This window comes from Crinia signifera, chromosome 12 (genome assembly GCF_055691185.1).
Source record: "Crinia signifera chromosome 12, ASM5569118v1, whole genome shotgun sequence".
NCBI classification, from domain to species: domain Eukaryota; kingdom Metazoa; phylum Chordata; class Amphibia; order Anura; family Myobatrachidae; genus Crinia; species Crinia signifera.
The window spans coordinates 39,613,397-39,637,117 of record NC_139228.1 but is presented as its reverse complement, the minus strand read 5'-3'; the positions used below and the strand labels follow the sequence as shown (position 1 = coordinate 39,637,117).

Below are 23,721 nucleotides of genomic sequence, written 5' to 3'. Positions count from 1 at the left end.
TTCGAAACTCATAGCTAATAGAATGACGACATTCCTTCCCTCATTAATAAACTGGGATCAAGTGGGCTTTGTAGGAGGTAGACAAGCGTGGGGAGGGCCTTGACATCCATAGCCGCCTAATATTCTAACCCCTCAGCTAGAGTCTTTATAAACGGGATGCTCTCAACCCCTTTTTCTATTACTAACGGTACTCGCCAGGGATGTCCACTAACCCCGTTGATTTTTGTACTAGCAATAGAACCATTAGCTGAAATGATTAGGACTACACTTGAAATTACAGGCCCCTACCTTTGTGGTCTCTCACATAAAATCAGTGTCTTCACAGACGATGTGCTTTTGACCCTTACAAATCCGGCAACCTCCCTTCAGGCTGTTCACTCAGTCCTGCAGGAATATTCTGTAGCCTCATATTACAAACTAAACTGTTCCAAAACCGAAGCTTTGCCGGTTAACCTTCCTCCTGACTTACTAAACTCCTTGAAATCGCAATACGCATATGCGTGGCAGCCCAATAGTATTAAATATCTTGGCATTCACATTCCAGCAAACCTTCGGAACATCCTTCCCCTCAATTACTTACCACTACTAGCCAACTTTACAAAAGCGACTCAGGAATGAACAATGCTACAGATCTCTTGACTAGGCAGGATTGCAGCTCTGAAAATGGTAATTCTGCCCAAATTACTTTATTTATTTAGAACAATTCCCATACTACTGCCAGAATCCTACTTAGGTAAATTCAATAAATTATTCACATCTTATATCTGGAGGGGGAAAAAACCCAGACAAGCACGTCGGATAATGTCATTGCCCCACTCTTACGGTGGCTTAGCTTACCCTGACCTACAGGCTTACCAAATAGCCTTAATACTTTCCTCCCTCGGACCTTGGGTGACTCCCGATGACACCAGACCTTGGGCCGTAATAGAGAGAGGCCTAATACCCAGACTCCCCCTTATAGATGTTTTATGGATGCCTATTTCGGAAGGGAAACCTTTCATGCGATCATCTATAGTTATCCAAGCGGTATGCAAAGCCTGGCATATATTGACATCTTTGAGCCCTGAGATCTCCCTCCCATCTTTAAATTTGTCCATGACAGGAATATCATGTATGATTCCGGACCTGTCTTTCGATACGTGGATAGCACGTAATATTAGTAATTTGGGGGACCCCTCTAGGAATCTGGTAAACTATTGTCATTCTCCCAGATTCAATCTAAATATGCATTGTCCTTCAAGGAATTTTATAAGTACCTTCAAATACGCCACTGGCTACGTAGTATATCCACTCCCCATAAAGACCTGATGTCAATTCCCAGATCCATAGCTGATCTCCTTCGAAAAACCAACAATAATGGTATTCCTACCTAATTACCCCTCAACAATTTCCGAAACATACCTCATTAACAAAATGGAAGATAGACATGGGATCAAATTTCTCAGAAGAAGAATGTCAATTAATATGCCAGAGCTGTTTTAAAATCTCGAAGTGCGTTTCTCATGCAGAACAATTTTACAAACTCATTCACAGGCTGTATATGACTCCAGCTTTGCTGCATACAATATTTCCTACAACATCTAATTTATGTTGGCGCCAATGTGGTGAAATAGGTTCAATCTACCATGTGTTCTGGACATGCCCCAAAATATCTGATCTATGGAAACAAATTTTCCATCTCCTTTCAAATATACTAGGATGGAAGATAGCCCCAACACCCAAAGTGGCACTGTTCCACCTACTTCCAGACGTGACTCCTTCTCCCGCTAATTATGTAATAGGACATGCATTAGCCTCCTCTAAGAGACTACTAGCCCGTAACTGGAAAACACCTACCATCCCTAATATTAAAGAGGTTGAAAATGCTGTCCAATCGCATTTCGAATTTGAAGTAGCTGGACAACACTTCAATTCAACCCAGCGGTCCCAGGTAGTCAAGAAGTGGCTACCCTGGACAAAATACAGAAAAGTGGGCCTCTTCCCTCAGCTTAATAGCCATCAATCTTAGATATGTATAGTCAATAAGGCATATTTCTCTCTTTCATTGTTATTGTAATTACTATATTTGTTTGGTCTTTATGAACAATGTATGGATACGTTACCCCCCCCCCCCCTAACTTCCCCTGCCCTTAAACCCCCCCCCCCCCCATATGCCCTGCACCCCCCCCCCTTCCCCCTTGTGTTTAACTAACTTCATACCAAAAACTTAACCGATATGTTTACTGTCTTGTAAATTTCGATTTTACACTCAATAAAAATCTAAATTGGAAAAAAAATAATATTGGTAAAAATATCCCATGTTGCATCACTTCCAGTTCCATCTGCATCATCATCTCCTCGTGCTTTTGCCCATCCAGCAATCCACTGGTCGGGCAAAATAAACTGTCAGGAACACTATTCTAGTCAAGAATCGGGTCCCTCTGTGTCAGGCCGCTGCCTGTGTACTGTCTCCGGGGTTCCCACTAATACCTGTAGGATTAATGACACCGCTTCCTCCACCCGTGTGAGCGCAGCCCGATTATGGCTAATCTTTGAGGGCAATGATGGTGCTGCAGAAGTAATGCAATGCCGTGCTTTGTCTCCATGGTAATGGGAGACTTCTTCCACCATCTGGAGACTTCTTCTTCTTCTTCATGTCGACATGGACACCATATTAGTGCTATGGTTGGCACACTATTATATTCTCACTTTATGCCCACTGGAATGGTAGACGATGAACAAGTACATTGTTTTTTAAAATATCATGAAAAAAGTCATGTCGACCTTTTTTCGTGTCGACCTCTTCACCATGTCATCCTAATGCATCAACCTTTTTCATTTGTTGGCTTCTGCCTGTCGACCTATAGAGGTCAATCTTTTGACTGCCATCCTAATGACCGCATTCTACATTGACCGCCAACCAAGCAGTTCATTGAATTAAACTGATTCAGTACAGTACTGAATAAATGAACAAAGAGAAGAATAAACCAGGAATGTGAACCTCTATAGGTTTGGGGATTCTGGTAATTGCTCTGTTTGCTGTCCCTTAGCACCAGCTCTGTGCATAAGTAAATATAAATGTGACTCATGTTAATGTGGGTATAGCAGCAGGCAAAGAGTCACCGGCCTTTATTTGTGTACGGTATAACAAGTAAGTATTGCTTATTCCTCTGCAACAAGGGTCATACTGTATATTCATAACGTATCCCCCCACCTCACACAAACAGAGAGGCGAACTTTTAACCTTATCAAAATGCAATGAGACAATATATACTGACAGCCAGCCAAGTTGCAGCTATTTATTTAGTTCAAAATAATCCTTTTCAAATGATGTGTAAACTAACATACACCTCCAGGGAATTTACCTGAGTACAAAGGTTCATCCTTCCTCCAATGCTGATTCCTACTGCAATCCTAGGGAGTAAAGCGAGTTGAAAGGACTGGAGTATTGTAATGTATCTATCACTGTCACTAGCGCATGCAGGGGGGTTTCTGAGTACCCAGAACCCCCCCTCTAACAGACCAGTTTTCTTATTTAAGCGAAGAAAAATGCTGCCGCGGTCCGTGATTTAAGCCCCACCCCTCCAGCATTAGGCCACACCCTTTCTAGGCCCGCGAATGGCGGGATGTGCAATCATGTGCAGTGTCCTCCAATGTCCCCCCTGTTGTTTTGTAGCTGCTTTTATGGCCCTGCCTCCTCTCACTTGAACTTCTGCTTTACTCACAGCATCTACTCACAGCAAGACAGAGGGACAGGACAGGGGACATGCCACCAGCTCACAGAGCACTGGGCATTACCCCACAGTGACTGCAAAGAGGTATGAGTTTGAGGCATTGCCGAAAAGCCATGCCTCCTTTTGCCACGGTCACACCCTCTTTTCAGGAGTGCGCAGTGGAAACCCCCTTTCGCAAATCCTGCGTTTGCCCCTGACTGTAATTAGTAGTTTAGTACAATATAATGCCATTGTGGCCAGCCGTCTTTCATTTCCAGGGTCACGCCCAGATTTTAAAGAATTGCCCCTAGATGAATTGTAACTATCCTGGCTAAAGCCATGTACACACTAGACAACTTACAATACGATGTTGCTTACGATTTTCCTTGAACTTCCTGAAACTCCCCGACAAAAGACATAGTGCATACACATTGAGCGATTTCTATAGATTGTAAGCTTACGAGCAGGGCCCTCCTACCTCCATGTCGGTTTGTATCTACCCAGTTTGTTTAATCACTGTTGTTTCCAATTGTAAAGCGCAACGGAATCTGCTGCGCTATATAAGAAACTGTAAATAATCATAATAATAAATACATTTCACAAGATATCGGCAGTGACCACATCCAGTAGCATGCTGTCGTTGATGATACAGTATTCTCAGATTACAATCAACTCACAGGGACGCGCACATCATTAACTATATAAGGGGGTATTCAATCTTAGCCGACTTTTTCACCAGGCAAACAAAGCAGCAAAGATTTGCCTATCATTGTTTAACTATGGACTTTTCCCTTTTTTTTTAATACATTTTCGCTCATGACATTTCACTTTTTTTGGGGGGGGGGTCGTCGTCAAAAACGAGCGCGTGTTTGCTGAGACCACATGTATTTGCGCCATTTAAATTATTTTTCGCTGATGCTAGATTTTTCACTCAGGCCAAAAATTGTCACGAGGGCTGAATAGAATTAATGGAATAAACCCTAAAAATTGGCAAAAAGTGCACATTTTTCACCTGGTGTAAAATTTGCCCATGATTAAATATCCCCCATAGTAGGTACACACTAGATGATATACACGGAAATGTCATTATGAAATAATTACATTTATTATTATTATTAGTAGTAGTAGTAGTAGTATTTAAATGTAATCTAGTTTATTAGCACCTTTAGAGTTCTTTTTATCAATAGCTTTATGCGCTAGCTCTGTTATTTCATTATTTCATATCTTCCAGTTGACCTGGGTTTTGTTGATTGGAAGTCATTGATGGGGCAATTTACCACTGAAGTCAGGCCAGCACAGTACATTCGAATGGAGGTTGTCCCAGCAATAAATTTGTCCCATTAATACCCACTTCACTGTTTGGTACGCGTAGTAGCATCAAAAACAGGAGGTGTTTTTCATGCACATGTATGCATTGTGCTGCATAGGCGTGTGCATTGGGCTTCATAGGTGCGTGCATCGGGCTGCATAAGTGCGTGCATCGGGCTGCATAGGTGCGTGCATCGGGCTGCATAGGTGTGTGCATCGGGCTGCATAGGTGTGTGCATCGGGCTGCACAGGCGTGTGAATTGGGCTGCACAGGCGTGTGAATTGGGCTTCATAGGTGCGTGCATCGGGCTGCATAGGAGCGTGAGTCGGGCTGCATAGGCGTGTGAATTGGGCTTCATAGATGCGTGCATCGGGCTGCCTAAGCAAGTCCAACAGGCTGTGTGCATGCTTTCTGTACAGGCAGCTGGGAAGGGATTTGGAAATATTGTTATTACTATTCGCAGAATCACCCAGAAAAATTATACTAAATAGGCGACATTTACGGAAACTGTTCCACGTGTAACTGTGCAGAAAAGATGGTGTCCCATAGCAACCTATAGGATTCTGTCACTTGTATAGTGCAATTTATAACCAAATCAAAGTTTAATTTGGTCAACAACAATGTTGTGTCACCGTTTTCATATATTTCCCTTTGGACCTTATTCTGGTTGGTTCGCAAGGCTGTGAATTTGCAGCCTTGCCTGTCCACCAGACGCCGCCCTGTGAATGCCGGGTCACCCGCCCCCCTCGCATGCCTCGTACGCTTGCAAAAGCTGCAGGCTGTGGAGGAACACCCACATAATTCTATGGTCGCCGACCATCGAATGATGTGGAAGGCTCACACACATCTAAGATTACTCTGAGGTAGCCTTAGATGTGCATGGGCATTCGGAAGGAAGTGGGTGGGCAGCTGACGTCCGGTGATGTCACCGGCTGATTTCCATGGGAACGCCCAGTGTTTTCATGGGATCCGCCGCCATCTCCCACCTGCAATGTTTGCTGTGGCCGCACGCACCCGGCGTATGCACATGTGCAGAAATACGTCTGCGCATGCGCATATGCCAAACATCGGTCCCCGTGCGAATGTACGGTCCATGCGAACGGACCAGATTAACCTCCTAAATGTATTGAAACCACGGTGACATATGAGGAGTATTCTCGCTGGATGCAACTTGTTGACAGTTAGGGGTAAATTTACTAAGATGGGATGTTGCCCATAGCAACCAATACAATTTTATCTATTATCTTCTAGAACGTGCAAAATAAATAGGGAGTAGAATCTGGTTGATTGCCCATAGCAACATCCCATCTTCAATAGAACTCTCATCTTAGTAAATGTACCCCTTAGGGCCAGATGTATCAAGCTTCAAAAAGTGATAAAATGGAGAGTGATAAACAACCAGCCAATCAGCTCCTACCTACGATGTCACAGGCTGGGTTTGAAAAATGACAGGTAGCAGCTGATTGGCTGGTTATTTATCACTCTCCAATGTATCACTTTTGAAGCTTGATACATCTGGCCCTTAATGTGAATCCAAGTTTTAAATTATTTGGAAACTTGTAAATCTTTTTTTTGTTGCATTTTCCCCTTTTTAGGCTCCATATTTCTGGCCTTCAAACTGCTGGGAACCAGAAAACACAGACTATGGTAAGTATTTTACACGGAAACATACATGTTCTGTATATGGCAGTATACTGTATGCCCATGTTATTCATGTCTGCTTGTAGACATCATGCATTACTAGTGTACCCAACCCATGGGGCTTGTAGTACTTCTGTGTGTGACTAGTTACAGCTCTATATACTGTATACAAAGGACTCTGGCATTAGTTATTCCTTCTGCTACTTTCCATTCTGCAGAATCTGCGACTTTGTACATGTATTACTAATTCCTCTGTGTCAAAAGTAAAAAAACTAGGAGGAAAGTTAATAGGATGAAAGATTCAGAAAGTGAGAGATTTGCTAAGAAATCTCCAGGTTTTTTTAAAGCGGCAATCATTTACACTGCAAAACCAGTTTGGTTTTGCAGTGTAAATGATTGCCGCTTTAAAAAACTGGAGATTTCTTACCAAATCTCTCACTTTCTGAATCTCCCATCCTATTACATTTCACCCCTAGTGTCTTTTCTACACTGAGTGGAAAAGTAATAATAATTTTCGTTTCCTAGTTGCGCAGCTGCTATTGCCAGTGTTTTGGGCTTTACCAGAAAAAAAACCCACAGAAATAAACCATGCAGAAATATACACAGCACATAAAGGCGTAGGATCAATAACAGGCTAATGAACCAATTATACAAAGACTAAGTGTGAAAATTGGTTCATTACCCTGTTATTGATCTTAAGCGCTTACACACTGAGTTGCCTAGAGGCTGTATTTAATAGTCAATGTTCCCCAAAACGAGGGTGGTCTCGCCCCCATTTGTCCGGTATTGGCAACACCAGGACATTCTAAAGGCTGCTGATTGGCTATCAGCGTCTCAAGCATGTGGCTGGTAAGTTATACAGCGGCAGAAGGAGTCAGTGGCAGCATAGAAGGTGGCCAACATGGGTACAGTATAAAAGGGGGCGACCTTGGAATAAACTGGGTCCAATGTTATACTGAATCTATCCTTAACCGTTTACTGAGAGGCTACACACATACAAAAGTGCGGTGTACATACAGTATTTAATACAAAATGTCCGGGGCCCTTTAAGCGCCAAGTGAATGTGTCAAAATAGGTGTAAAACTTGCAAGGCAAACCTTTTTATTCATGATAGTGGCCTGTAATGTTCACCTTATATAGAAAATATAATCTTTTTTTTACACAACATATTTTTTATTTGATTTATATAACAAATGTGAGCAACTCTAGCATTTTTTGTGTATATGTTGGCACTCAAAGGGTTAAATACCCCTACACATTAAGGAGTAGTGCTGCGGCTAATTAGGCACTTACTGTATAGCGAAGTTATAGATACTTGAGCAAGTTATGCGCAGTGTAATAATGTGGAGCCATAAAGCAGATTTCCTATGTCTCCAGAATTGATCTTGCAGTACTCTACAAGGGGTGGGCTCCAGAAGACTACACTGCTCTGTTTGTTTCCATTCAACTTTTACCCCAAGTGTAACAAAACTAGTGTTGAGGAATATAAAAAAAGTCCCAGCCAATAAGATTCTAGAGTAATTATTCTAGCAGAGCCCGTTTGAAGCTTATTGGATACGTTAACTCTCTCCAAGATTTAATTTACCTCCCCCCAAAGTCTCTAATTCCATGTACACTCCACTTGTCAAGAAACCACAGAGAATGTGCGTTATAGGACGGTAATTGCCGTACGTACTGTTCTTCATGTCTGCTACACCAAATCCAACCTATACAGCGACCTGCTGTCTAGTGAAATATCCTCCTATTAGATATGTGGAACGCTGCTGTTATTGTAGAACTGTTCAAATGTTAATAGTAGCCCACGGTAAAGCTAAAGTACAGTAATGGCATAAACCTTCTCAAATGTCATTCAATGCGCATGTTATACACATAGTGGTCTCCCATCTTGCAGGACTAGTAAAATTGCTATTTTTTTCAGTAGCGTTCCGTGAAGCATATTGTGGACCTTTGTTCTCTGTGCAGGGTCTAATCCAGAGGGGTTGTTTTTTTTGGTAAGGAACAGGTGAGGAGCCCTGGGCTACATTGTTAGAGTGATTATCGGATAGCCACCCATAGGCATGGTACAATGCCTTGCACAGGGGCGGGGGGGGCTCGGTGGCCCTGCGTTTACCTGGTCCCTGGGCTCCGAACACCCGCAGCTCAACAAGGAGGTCTAAATTAGGGCCCTGGTCCTTCGGTTCTGATCATGGCAGTTGAATAGAACATGAAAAAAGCTGAATGATAATAAAAGTGAAGCATGCAGTGTGATTACATAAGGCCAATAGAGTGATATAAAGAACACTATAGAGCTGCCACAGATATGGGTGAATTGTACCCTTTTTACACCAAAATCCCAGTCCTTACTGTCTGCTGTGGGTATTTGCGGGCATGTGTGTTGCAAGTAGTGTGCCGTACACAGGTTTCCACTGAAATGCAGCTGCCTATAATCCCTAACAATATGAATACACACATGACAAGCAGTTATATGTCACATCTGTATGTGTGGAAATAACCTTGTCTTTAACATGAGTCTACATTCGGCCATTAGTCTCTTTTACACTACCCTGTATGTGGCAATATACAGCATATAGCGCATATTTGTCTCAAAACATTGGAATATCCTTGTAACGCTCCAGTATAGCTATAACTAATATAAGACTGAGTGCTGCTGGTCATTTGTCTGCACATACCGTATCTAGAGGACACAAGATTGTTCATTGTTATTTAGTATTTGAGCACTTTCAGACATTCATAGACTGTTGTGTTGTGAACTGGTGGGAGCAATGATATCATGGACATGTGACCTGTCATGTAATTAATCTGTGGCCCTTTAATTGTTGAAATAAATATCATTAGACAAATGTGGGTGGTGAGGCTCAGCACGGACGGTGTAATGGTTGTCCCACCATGACCCTAACTGTATGGAGTTTGTATATTCTCCCCATGCTTGCTCCGGTTTCCTCCCACAATCCAAAACTATATTGATAGGTTAATTGGCTCCCAACTGGGGCAGGGACTGATGTGAGTGTTCAACAATTCTCTGTAAAGCTCTGCGGAATATGTGTGCGCTATATAAGAAACTGTTAATAATAATAATGATAATAATAAGTAAAGGGAGGAAGCACAGGCATCCAGGGAGGGAAGAAAGTGTTCTTTCAAGCTATACTTATTAATCAGCAATTATTATTTGTATTATTATCATTATTACATATTATTATTATTATTATTATTATTATTATTATATAGATAATCATCATGAACGTCAAGCTGTACTCACTACATAATAAATTGTCTCTTTTTTCATCAGCTATCTATCTATGCAAGAGGACCATGCAGAACAAAGCGAGGCTGGAGTTGGCAGATTATGAAGCCGTAGGTATAGCGAGATCGCAGCCTGCAGGAAAGACAGGAAATAGGACCTTTTTTTTTTTTTTTTTTTACAAATCTAATGCAAAAATATTTACTAATCCTGAATTGATTTTATGTAATTTGTGCTGTTTATAAATTGTGATCAAAATTGTTATTGTAATCCAGTACTATGTCCCACATTATCAATCTCACCACAATACACAATTTGATATGTCTACTGAAACCTGATAAGTGGATTCGGTATTTTGGAAACAAGTTTACGTGCGCTTATTTTCCTTCTTGAAACCGCATAAACATCATAACATTTTACAAATCATCCTGTCATGAATAAAACTGGATGAAGTTCCCTGTGATTGCCACTGTTAGCTGTTCAATTTACACTTCAACGTTCGCTTCATTATGCATCAGATTAACATTCTGTTGTCAAACACAAGAAGTGATAATCAGCATTAATTTGGGGATTGGAGAATGACACCGTCCCTAAACACCTCACATTCACAAAAGAACTGTTGGCAAAACCGACATTTTTCTTAGGCCACTAAATGTCATTTATGTTGTTTGCAGACCTTTTAAGTTTGAACAATTACAATCTAGTCGTCACATTTCCAATACCCACAGAGGAAATATTCCCATATATTTTGTATGCAGTGTAACTGAAACAAAACTATTGTTTCTCATATATATATATATATATACATATATATATATATATATATATATATATATATATATATATAATTTGTGGGGGTCAATTCAATTAGACGCAAGGGGGGTGAGTTGCTTTTGTAACATGGTGAAAACGCAGCGCGATCTCACTCTGCACACATACAGTAATATTTTCGCATTTATGTACAGTATGTGTGTAAGTCATGTTTAATTGAATTTACCCCATAACCCTTCAATTACTTGCAGTATTTTGCAATTTGCAGATTTGGTTTAGATGCCTAATGGAGCGCATAGTTTGAAATCTACTACTGTTAAATTGGGTTAGCATAAGACAAGAAAATACTACAGGTTGAGTATCCCTTATCCAAATATCGGTTATCCAAATTATTCCGAAAACCATACTTCTCAAAATTTACTTTTTTTTTTTTTGCTAAAGACCTACTGGGTACATTTGCAACCGGCACTAAATATGTGCAAGAAAATGATTGCTTGGCATTCAAATTCAGTGTCTAACTTTGTTCCATGGTGTAAAACCTTGTTTCATGCACAAATAAAATATATTTCTGTGTATTTAATGTGTTTGATGTGCTTATACAACATAAATGCTAGATACCCCAAGATGCCTCATTCAAATAAAAAATATTTCAAAATACAGAATAATCCATTATCCAAAATTCTTCTGGTACCGAGCATTTTGGATAAGGAATACTCAACCTGTATCATCATACCTAGTGTATAAATTCTACAAAAGCGCTGTGTATTGGATCAACATTGGGGTCGGGATGCTGTAACATCCTCGCCCCCGGTCTGCCGCACAACGCCGGCTACCGCAGAGATAATTATCGCATATGCTGTAACATATGTGATAATTATGGCAAAGCACAGCTCTTGCATTAAGAGCTGTCCTTTGCTATCTAGCCGGCGATGTGCAGTGAGTCCCTGTGGCTCCCCCCTCCCTCCCTTACCCGGCCTGGATGCTGCTGCTGCCGGGAGGGCTCTCCTCCTCCTCCCTGGACCCGGAAGAGGATTACAGTGCAGGGAGGAGGAGGTCAGAGGTCCGGGCTCTGTGCTGCCCAGACACAGGTGAGGGGGGGGGGGTGTCGGTATGGGGAGGCGGTGGGTCGCAGTTGTAGCCCATAGGCTTTTATGGTGGTGCGGGGTTCGGGGCAGGGCGGCAGCGGGTCGCAGTTGAAGCCCATAGGTAACCGGATAACGGGGTTTATACCGCATTTTTCCTTTAGAGAATCTCCCTCTAGGCAGGGCCGGTGACAGGGGGGGGTCAAGAAGGACAAGTGTGACGGGCCCGGCAATGTGAAGGGCCCCAGAGCTTCTGTGCCCAGCCCGGCCAACACCTGTAATAGCTTGCCTGTCAGTGACCCATGCAGCCTGGCTGTCTACTGTGTGTGTGCCCTGCCGCCTGTGGCTGGTTGGCACTCGGACTACTCTGTGTGTGCACACAGCTCGGGGCCACGTCCGCTCAGATCTCGGATTCCGTACTGCTTGCAGGCACACGGCCATACCCACTGTTCCGCGCTCTGCGAACGGCCTGCCCTGCCTGCTCACAGTGCTCTGCGTTCTTTTGTGTAACTGACATGTCAAGGCAGGAAGCAGCAGGCCAGCAGGATGGAGAACAAGAGAAGTAAGCACCTGAAATCAGGATCTGGAGCTGTGAAAGGTTAGGTGAAGCTCATACAGAAGAGGGTTGTTTGGATTTGGGATTAGGTGGCGGGATGGGGGGCCCCAGAAATATGAGTGTACAGGGCCCCAAGATTTCTGTTGCCGGACCTGCCCCTACTGTAGGTCTTTCTTGTGCTAAAAATCTGGAGGATTAAATGGCTTTTAATACATGTAACACAACTGAAGAATCTTGGATGACATTTTTTACTTTTCAGCCATGTTCATTGAGTAAGTGGGACAGATAAATACTAAATAGTTTTCTGAAGATCTAAAACAGTGGCAGTTTATAATGGATTATTTACATGCTAAATATTTGTTCTCCTGTCCCACCTTACTGTTTCTCAGGAAAATTTAGCAAGACTGCAGCGCGCCTTTGCAAGAAAATGGGAATTTATATTTATGCAAGCAGAGGCACAAGTCAAGTAAGTGATAACAGGGCATAGCAAAGGCTACTGTATGGGCAGGGCCGCTGAGAGGGGAGGGGAGCGTGTACTAATTACCCAGGCCCGGGCTTGCTGGAGGGGCCCGGCGGGGGTCCTGGTCCTCCATCCCTCCCAGGCAGCACACACCTACAGCATGTGCTGTGCAGCGTGAGAGCTCATGCTGTGCAGCGTGAGAGCTCATGCTGAGCCTGCTGTCAGCACAGCACATGCTGTAGGTATGTGCTGTTGCTGAGGGGGGGACAATAATACTCCCCCCTCCACTTTAAAGTGTTCTTTTCACACCCCCCCTAAACATTTTGGGAGCGTGGTCTTTTTTTAATAGGTGGCCACGCCTCCCACAATTAGACCAGGCCCCATAAATTTTACCGGGGCCCGGCATACCTCTCGGCAGCCCGGTGTATGGGCTGCCGAGAGGTTTGGAAGTGAACTGCCATCCTGTAAACTATGATTTGGAAGTGAACTGCCATCCTGTAAACTAAGACCCAGAATACAGTATGATGAATCTATTTTAAAAAGAGCTATTTAACTGTGTAAATAATTCAGAGAAAACCAGATGATTTTGAGGGATTTAGTGCTGCTGCCTATACTGTATATCAAGTTCTGCCAATTGGTATGTCTGGGGCTTTCATATCATAGCTTCTTGATGCAAAGCTTGGGGAACGCTAGTTATTGCATATTCAGGAAGGACATTGCCTTGCCTCGTGCTTTCCTATTCAGTCACTGAGCATCACTCAGCTAGCCCAGCAATTTGTGTTTTAACCCTTTGGGTGCAGATCTGTGAGAGATGTTCAAAATATCCGCTAAAAATACAAGCGTCGCTCACATTTGTTATATAAAGTCAAATTAAAAATGTTGTATATATATATAAAAAAAAAAAAAGATATTTCCTATTAAAAGTAAACATTACAGGTCATTATGATGAATAAAAGTGTTTGCTTGGCAATTTTCACACCTATTTAGACAAATTTACTTGGCACTCAAAGGGTTAATACTATAGCCTCAACAAATAAATACCGTCTTACGCCACAATCAGTGATGAGAGAAACTGGGCGTTTTTTTTTACTTTTTTGTTTGTTTGTTTTATCTAAAGAGGCCCTTATGTGACTGGACTGTATTACCATTATATATAGATAGATTGCCTTTGTCATTTCTATATATGGCTCCCGTTTACCCATAAGCCACAATTAAATAAAAGGCCTTGTTGTTCATTCAGGCTAAAAGACAAAATGGATGCCACGTCTATCCCCTCATTAATTTGGTCAAAGTTGCTAATTAAATTATCACTTGCGGAGATAGTTGTTAAATCACTTTGATAAAAGCATATGACCTACAGTATGTGTTTTATAATTAATTCAAATTTCAGCCTCAGACATACCCAGAGGTTGTACAAGAGCAAAATAAAATAAAATTACAGTAAGAATATGTTAGTAAAACTAGTTAAGATCCCGCCAACATGACAGAATTAAAGCACACAAGAGTCATTTGGTCTGTGGGCTGCCATCTAGTGACCACTGGTGCACATAACTTCATAGGCGTGAAGTGCACAATTAACATTTTATTATAATAGGTGAGCAAATTGATGAAAATAATCACCAATTTAATAATTCCTTCAATAGGACACTTACTACTGTATTTAGCTAATTAGCTAATGTTAGCATCTCTTAATATGATTTTTATTGAACTTCAGAGTTTTACAGTTAATTACAGCTTATTGAAATACAGTATTAAAGGGATAGATGTATGAACCAGTGATAAGGGAGGAGAAGTGATAAAGTGCCTGGTACTTCATCACCGGCCAATCAGCTCCTGACTTTCCCTTTTTAAACCCAGCCTGTAACTTAACAGTCAGGAGCTGATTGGCCGGTGATAAAGTACCAAGCACTTTATCACTTCTCCTCCCTTATCACTGGTTCATACATCTACCCCTCAGTGATGAAGTGAGTCTATAAAATATATATACAATATTTTCACTTTGCATGGGATATAATTGCATGGAAGTTAGTCATATCAAAATAACTATTGCTCTAAAAACCTCAAAGTAAATGTTGTGTTCATTTGCAGAATTGATAGAAAAAAGGATAAAACCGAAAGGAAAATCCTGGACAGCCAAGAGAGGGGTTTCTGGGATGTGCACCGACCAGTGGTAAAACTAATGTCTAGAAATGAATACAATTCTGCAAAGTGAAATTAAATATGTGTGCGACTCATTTTGCAAAGAGAACATTATACTGTATTCTTTTGCATGTATTAATTTGAGTGGGAACAGTATTTTGTTCGCTATAGTAAGTATCCAAAATCTAACCAGTAGTGGAGTGCACGCTAGTAACCAATTAATAGAAAATAGTGGAAAGGTCCAGTATAGATTTATGTAAGGCTCATACACACTAGACGATATTGGTCACAATATTGCTTAGAAAGGGCTTTCTGAGCGATGTTGTGGAAAATATTGCCTAGTGTGTAAGCTCCCTGTCATTAACGATGCCCACTCCCGCGCATCGTTAATGACCCCCTCCCTGATCCAAGCATGTTTGGAAAAGGGAGGTCCTTGTTAACAATGGTCATGCTGCAATGGCAGCACGGTCCTCGCTCCCCCTCCCCCACCCCCCACCCCCCCCTGCCGTCGCTCACCTCAGAGCAGGCATCAGCAAGTGTTTATTTACTAAGATGGGAGTTCTATTGAAGATGTGATGTTGCCCATAGCAACCAATCATAATGTGCAGATGGAGCCGACCTCTTCGATCTGGGGGCTGGCAGTCGGCTCGCCGGCCCCCACCATCCGCCAGAAGGGGATGCGAGCGCATCCATTTCTAACGGAGCTCCCCCCGGGTCACCGCTGCCTCGCCACCAGTCCCAGACGCTTTCCCCCGCCTCCCAGCCCCCCCAACCCTGCCCATCTCCCTGAAGCGGAGACAGGCAGGATTCGCATCCCCCACCGCACGGTAACTGGGACGCGCATCCCAGTCAGATGGAGTGCCATCTCGCCAGCGGGGGCAGTCTGGCGAGCCCCGGCACTGGCTGAGAGGCGCTCCATATGTACTTCTTTATTTATAAAGCACCTTCTAGGAGATAATAGATATAATCTGTTTGGTTGCCCCTAGCAACATCCCATCTTCAATAGAACTCCATCTTAGGAAATAAATCCCAGTGACTTTATATGGACAAACCCGAAGCTCAGTGCTGAACATTTGTGCTATTTTTATAATAGGCAAAGCCCCGGCAAAGCACTGGCTTTCCCTGCGGGTGATACCAATGCACGGGACCGCGCTTCGCCATCGCACAGAGCGTTCTGTGCTCCTTTTTTAAGTGATCTAGTCAGATTGCTTAGAAGGGGCTGAAATCACTGAGTCCCAGGGGGGCCCACACCTTACACATTGCATCCATTTTTTCAATATTTACCCTCCATAGTCTAGCAATGGAGGACTCTGGAGGTAGCAGCGCTGTAGAAATCGCTGTAAAAATGGAATCTGAGTACTCTAATCGCCCCCATACATTGGGCACCCATACTGCAGGTGGAGAGGGGGGGTTCAAAGCTGGGAGCTGGGCTGCAAGAGAGGCGTAGGGCGGTGGGAAGACAGGAGCCGGGCGAAGGCGTTGCAAATAGGCGACGGGGAGCCTGGAGCCAAGCTGCATAAAAAAACCCCATACAAATGAATGGAAAGCCTCTGATTGGCTAAGAGCTCGCTCAGATAATCAGCGATTGGCTGAAAGAGCTCTCAGCCAATCACTGTCAGCCCATTCATTTGTATGGGTTTTGTTAAGTGCGCCCACTGCTCGGCTTCCCCTTGCCCGACTCCGGGCTGCACAGGAGATTTATCAAATGGGATGTCAAATGCATGAGATTTGTTCCGATTTATCGGCCTGATCTAGCGGAATTGTGTCAAATCAAACCAAATCTCACTAGTGTATGGGGGCCTTAATGGTCAGACTCCATAATGCTGCTGGTGTGGAAATCACTGGAAAAATGGCCGCTGCGCCATCTTTCCAGCAATCTGCGCATGCGCAGTAGGGTCTGGGCACTCCAGTGCTTAGACCCTGCTACTCCCAGCACAGAGGAGTGGGCCTGGCTGGAGGAGGTTGCACTCATCTTCTCTTAAAACACCCCTGCACCAGGGATCTAGCAAGCAGAAATATATTATTAGACACCAGTGATGTTAATTATTGTCCCAATATTATTATAATCATTATTCTGTTGATAATATGATTTTGTGCATACTTTTATTTCTTAAGTTTGAGCTTTTACTTAAAATCTCCCTCTAACTGGGATGTTTCTGGTAAGTTAAAGTAAGTTGCTTTTATGTAATCAATGTCCCATCTATGAGCAATTCTAGGTGTCAGTTCTACAGCACTGGTTGTATTGATGGGTTAAGTGAGTTCTGGGAGGGGAATCATCCAGTAATTGAAGAACTGCTAGATGCATAGAGGAAATGTGGAGTTCTGAGATACTGTACTGAAGACATCTTATAGGGATACAATAGGGCAGTCACGACATCAGTAAGCCTGTTCTGACCTTGCATATGGTCTTGGATTTGCATTCAGGAAGCAAGAACAGCTGCCATTTATGTAGAGAGGCACAGACTACATTGTCATTTTATGTTCTTATGATTGCATGTACTGTATTCTAAAATAATAATAATATAATGTGGAACTAAAACTGGTGTTCTAGATAAACATAGTTATTCTCTCCATCTCTCCAGCCTGGATGTGTGAACACAACGGAAATGGATATAAGAAAATGCCGCAGAATGAAGAACCCCCAAAAGGTCAAAAAGGTATAGTATATATTGATAACTAAAAAATAACGTTCAATAATCTCAATTATATCATTATAGCTATGTTTTCAAAGCAAAAGAATACACAACTGAGCAAAACCATGTTGCACTGCAGGTGGGGCAGATGTAACTTGTGCAAAGAGAGTTAGATTTGGGTTAGATTTTTTCTGTGCAGGATAAATATTGGCTGCTTTATTCTTACACTGCAATTTAGATTTCATACCCAAAAAGAGAAAAAACGGCGCTTATCCCTGTTAGCCCAAAAACTCAATTGATGTTACCGTGATATTGATCACTTCAAATATATGTCAATTGCATATCATTTGAGAAAGTTTCATCAATTTAAATTGGATTAAAATAAAAAAACTCTAAGACATAGAAGATTCCAGCAGCGTGAACGGGAATTGCCAACTCCCAAAGTAAACAAGAAAGGTAGAGGTATATGGATGCGCGCTCGGAATTAGTGTATAGAGAATGAAAGATTTAAGAATTTATTAAACATACATGTTACACTGGCCAGTGATCAGATAAAACATAAAAATAAATATATAAAATCATAAAAAATATATATGAAAAACCTCCGTGGATAGTTTAAGTCCAGCTATGATAGGCGCAGTGTATCCTTGTATATGTGGGGCACAATCTTTCACAATAACCACAAATATTTGTCCACTGTCTGGCCAGACAGAAAAAAATGGGTAACCCAATATCTTTTTTGTTGCCAAACAATCAGCCGCTGTTGATACAGTGCTGTATTGAAAAAAGTGGCAGTACTTGCTTTTTTAAGTTGGCAGAAATGGGGTTCCGTTTTTATGAGCTCCAGAAAGGACGGTCAAGGTACCACTTAAAGGTACCACTTAAATGGTACCTTGACCGTCTTTTCTGGAGCTCATAAAAACGGGACCCCATTTCTGGCAACTTAAAAAGCAAGTACTGCCACTTTTTTCAATACAGCACTGTATCATCAGGTCTTGAAAAAGTTTCTGGTTACCGTGTATGTTTAATAAATTCTTAAATCTTTCTTTCTCTATACACTAATTCCGAGCGCGCGTCCATATACCTCTAGATTTCATACCCCACCTAGTGCAGCATTTGTGTGCTTTTTTGCTTTTATACAGCTACCTTTTCAGGCTTTGGCATATCTCCAGCAGAGAACGTTAGGTTGTTCCTGAACCTGCTTGCGGCCAAGTTATACTACGGGACAAAGATTTTCTTTGCAACATTAAAAATGTCAGAGTAAAGAGAACATGAGAGTGGGGAATTGGTTTGAGGGCAGCCACATCTTAGGGGGAAAAGATCCTTGCTTAGCAATCTGTGGTGCAATCCAAGGCTCTGCATGTACAGTACTAAACACTACTTAGTATTTGGTTAAATACAAATATAAATGCAGTAAAATAAAAAATTAGGAAGAAGTTATTGAAATGAAGGGTATATTTACCAATACTTCTAAAACAGAAACGTGGTGGTGTTGACAATAGCAACCAACCAGATTATGTTTCTCATTTTGCAGAATGCAATAGAGAAATGATAGCTAGAATCTTATTAGTTCCTATAGACAAAACCAATTACGGCTTCAGTGAATTCACTAGTAATTATTTTCAAATATTTCAAAAATAATAAGCAGTTTAGAAAAAGAGAGAAAAGTGACACCACAGTGGTTAGCATTCAAAGCACTTATCTTTGTAGAGTTTTTTATATTTGTAGAGTTTATATTGTTTCCCTGTGTTTGGGTTGTAATATTTGTTTATTAAATGAATATTTTTAGTCTGTTCAGTTGAAAATCTGTTTTGAGACTGACATTATCATTTTTCTTTCCTGTTTTTCATCCTCCATATTTTTTCCAGTCAGTATATGGTGTGTCCGAGGACTCTCAGTCACAGAGCCCAGTCCATATGGCTTCCCATGTCATTAGGAAAACGACAAAAGATGACTTGCGAAAACAGGTTGGTACTTCTGTAAAAGGTAGATAGACAATCTTATGCCCCTTTCAGACCACACTTTGGAAACGGTATATTGCCGTTTTTTTCTGTGCGGTCTGAAAGGTGCAGATCCAATTAACCGGTTTGAAAATACCGTTTTTTTCAAACCGGTTAAAATGCAGGGTCCTACCCGTTTCAGACCCGGTATTTTGGGATCAAAATCGGGTCTGAAACGGTATTTAGGACCCAGCCAATGTATTTAGGACGCGCCCCCCCCGCGCGCGTGTCGACCCCCGCGCGTGTCGACCAACCCCCCGTGCAGCCGGTACCTCCGTTGTGGATCCCGGCAGTGCAGTATGGTCGGAAGCACTCGTAAAAAAAAAGTGTCTTTCAGAAAATGGCTGCCCCATAGGAAAACCCGTTTAAAAAAACTGTCTTTCGTATGGGGGCAGCCATTTTCCAAAAGTCACTTTTCTTATAAGAAAAATGACTTTCGGAAAATGGCTACCCCCATAGGAAAGACAGTTTTTTAAAACAGGTTTTCCTATGGGGCAGCCATTTTCTGAAAGACACTTTTTTTCATAAGTGCTTCCGACCATACTGCAGTGCCGGGATCTGCAACCGAACTCAGGTACCGGCTGCACAGAGGGGAGGGGTGGACAAGGGGGGGGAGGGGGGGCTGCATGGAGGGGAGGGGGGGAGGGAGGCGGCGCTGAAGGCTGCACTGGCTTTGACCCTGTATTTGGAAAGTTTCCAAAAACGGGTCTGCCAGTGTCAAAAAATCTGCACTTAAACGGTAATATACCGTTTAAGAGGTGCGGTGTGAAAGGGGTTTTACCTGGCAGACCCATTTTTGAAAACGTTTTCAAATACAGGGTCAAAGCCAGTTACGCGGTCTGAAAGCAGCATTAGTGTTTAACCCTTTGAGTACCATATACATTTATCAAAATAGGTGTCAAAATTTGCCAAGCAAACATTTTTATTCATCATAATTGCCGGTAATGTTTACCTCAAATTAATAATGTAATCTTTTTTTACACATTTTTTGTTTGAATTTATATAATAAATGTGAGAGACGCTAGCATTTTTAGTGGATATTTTGCACATATCTCACAGTGATGTTGGCACTCGAATGGTTAAAGAATTTTAAATCAGATCATTTGTTTAGTCACCAAGTTAAAAAAAGATCCACACTCTAAACTGGAGTTTATACAGGTTCGTAAGTCATTTCGATGATGTATAATTTACAGATATTCTTGAAAACTACATAAAAAAAAAAAAAATCACACAAAAACCTTTTATATTGTGCACAGGGCTGTCACCAGGAATTTTGGGCCCCTCACCCATCCCCCCCGCAGGGCACCATAGATGAGCTGTCATTGCGCGGACTCCCATGTCCCCCCTCCCTTCACTTACTCCCATCTCCCCCCTACCCTCGACTCGGCAGGGCCCAAAGCACAGCCTGGCTTCTTCAATGCTGGACCCCGGTGGCCAATTAAAATGCAGCACCGGCGGGTGAGCCAATCAGAGCTCATGTACCGGCAGCTGTTCTGATTGGCTAATGGTGCACAAGCTCTGATTGGCACAAAAGCCGGTCAGCATTTTAGTTGGCTGCCGGCTTCCTGCATTGAAGAAGCCAGGCTGTGCTTAGGACCTGCTGAGGACCGAGCACAGCGCAGGAAGCACACAGTGGAGGGTTGCTGTGGGCAAAATGAGCTGTCCGGGCCCTTCCAGAGGCCAGGGCCCAGGACAGGTATAGAAACAGCACCCCCCTGTTAGCGGTCCTGATTGTGCATCAAATAATTCTGTAGTCCTCATTACAATAAATGATTTGGTTTCTCTAAAATAGCAAATATATTATTTACTTTAAATTTCACTGATATTTTATTTTTTCAATGGGGAGAAGAATATTTGGATATTATTTTGTTAAAAAATATATTCATTAAAAATATACAGTCCTATTTTACAGAAATGTAAAACTGTATTGCAAAGGTCTAAAAATATAGAGAAAATAGGTCCCAGTTAAAAATCTAAAACAAAATATTATATACATTACATATATTGGATATTATTTTTAATGGACCTTCCTGCTCCAGATCACTCAAACATAACAGTGACAGCATTTCTTGAGCTACATAATTTGTATAAATGATCTTGACATTTTACACAGCTAAAAATATTTATATATTATTTTTATTATCAGTTCCTTATACAGCACAGCAAGTGCAGTTGCGCTGTACAATTAAAAATAGGGATAAAACAAACTGGGTAGTTACAGACAGTCAAAAAGGTAGGAGGAACATGCTCGCAAGCTCTATAAGGAAATACTGTAGGTATTGATACACACGGATAGGTGTTATCTGTTGTATAATGGTCCGCCAGATTGAAAAGGTTCTTGGTGGGCTGAATGAAAATATCAATGCAAATAATCAATGTCAAATAAATATCAATAAGCTTTAAATATAAATTGTAGTGTATGTGTATACACATCTGCTACTAAATACTAATCATCAGATTATTAGTATTATTTTCAGTATTATTATTTGTTTCTTTGCATTGTCTTCTATAATTGGTTTTGTAATCTGTATTTTCTGAAGCGCTGCCAATATAATTTAATAATGAACCAATACCCTTAAATAAGTTTGTAATATTTACTGTTTAATTAACATACTGTTGTATATGTCATAATTCCTGAAAAAATATGTGAAACTGAACTAATATGGGGTTCTCTTTGTAGATTCATTTTCTGAATGTTCAGATAGATCGACATTGTTTAAAAATGTCCAAAGTAGCTGACAGGTACGTTACTAAATACATAGACATATGTGTTGTGATAAACATTGATGCCACATCCTGGGGTAGATGGCAGCTAGCAAGAAAGCAGCCAACCCGGTAGTAACAGTACAACTAGCCCACAGCATATTTTATTGTTCAGTAAATGAATGTCAGTCAGGGATGAGGATGGATCTCTCCACTCCGGATTGCAAAACCTCCAAGAAGGGAGGCAGACCTGGGCTTCCTCTGTCCTCTAGCACCTCACCCAGCCATCTCAGATTGCTGTCTCTGCTCTCCTGTCATACAGACAGAGTGCAGCCTGCTCCTCACAGCTTTGCTCTCCTGCTCACTCAGAACGCAGTATGCTCCACTGCATACCCCACTGCTACCCCAGTCTGACCGAGACTTCGCTATTTCCTGTCAACTGCCCTAACTTCTTAAATCTGCCACTGTGGGGCAGTGCAGCCATATAGATGAATATGGGGACAAGATCAATATTAATTTCCTAGCACAGGGCCACTGGTGATCTTGAGCTCACAGCATCTGTGCATATTCAAATTTACACATATAGGTTTATATCTGTCCTATTTTAAGTCAGACGGAACATGGTAGATCTGTTTTACATTGAAGTAGGGCTGTCCAGGAACTAGAACTGGGGGGGAGGGGAGGGGGAGGGGAGAGGAGAGGAGAGGAGGAGAGGAGGAGAGGGGAGAATGTTGGCACACGGTACATTGTAATACCTGCACTACATCTGAAGGCATGGTGGGAGCATTGCAGTATAAATTCTTGGTTTCTCTTCCTAAATTAGCCTTGTGCACTTATGGATCATGTCATTTCCTATTCAGTACTCCTGTGTCATTGCAGTTTGCATCAATAACAGAGGTTGCTCTCCCTGGAGCAGTTGCATTGGCACAATAAGCCCCAAAGCTTGTGCCATAACCCCCCGATGAACTACGGGTGCCACTGGCTGATCTGACAGGCGACCCAGGCAGCAGTGAGTGCTGAGCTGGTCCTGCTCTGTGCATATATAATGAGCGGGGACCCAGTACAGTGCATATTTAATGAGCGGGTCCCCGTCCCGTGCATATGTAATGAGCGGGACCCACTCTTTACATATGCACGGGGCGGGGACCCACTCATTCAATATGCACTGCACTGGCTCCCCGCTCATTAGATATGTACAGGGTGGGACCAGCTCAGCGCTCACTGCTGGCTGTCAGTTCAGCCAGCGGCGCCCACCACAGACCCTGCTGGCGCTGCTCCCCCAAGCCACCACAAGGTCTGCCAGTGCCACATATGTAGCTATGCCACTGCGCAATATGTTTGCCTCCAAACCTACAGTAGCACTGACAGCACTATACAAGCCACATGTGTAGAAGGAACAAATATGCTGTATATGCTTAAACCATGTACATTATAGATCAACATAATACATTTAGAACTAAGTATTGGTTCTAGACTGTTATTTGAGATACTACCATC

The 23,721-nt window shown here is 42.2% G+C and overlaps 1 protein-coding gene across 2 annotated transcripts in view; it reads left to right on the top strand.

Annotated features, from left to right (window-relative positions):
* Positions 1-23,721, top strand: part of RGS6 (regulator of G protein signaling 6) — a 353,716-nt gene that overhangs the window by 277,200 nt on the left and 52,795 nt on the right. For both annotated transcript variants that reach the window (XM_083166992.1, XM_083166993.1), the window contains exons 6-12: positions 6,597-6,648; positions 9,929-9,993; positions 12,679-12,755; positions 14,838-14,919; positions 17,471-17,545; positions 19,390-19,488; positions 22,202-22,263. In XM_083166992.1, the coding sequence (XP_083023118.1) occupies positions 6,597-6,648; positions 9,929-9,993; positions 12,679-12,755; positions 14,838-14,919; positions 17,471-17,545; positions 19,390-19,488; positions 22,202-22,263 (512 nt within the window). The remainder of the gene's footprint in view (positions 1-6,596; positions 6,649-9,928; positions 9,994-12,678; positions 12,756-14,837; positions 14,920-17,470; positions 17,546-19,389; positions 19,489-22,201; positions 22,264-23,721) is intronic.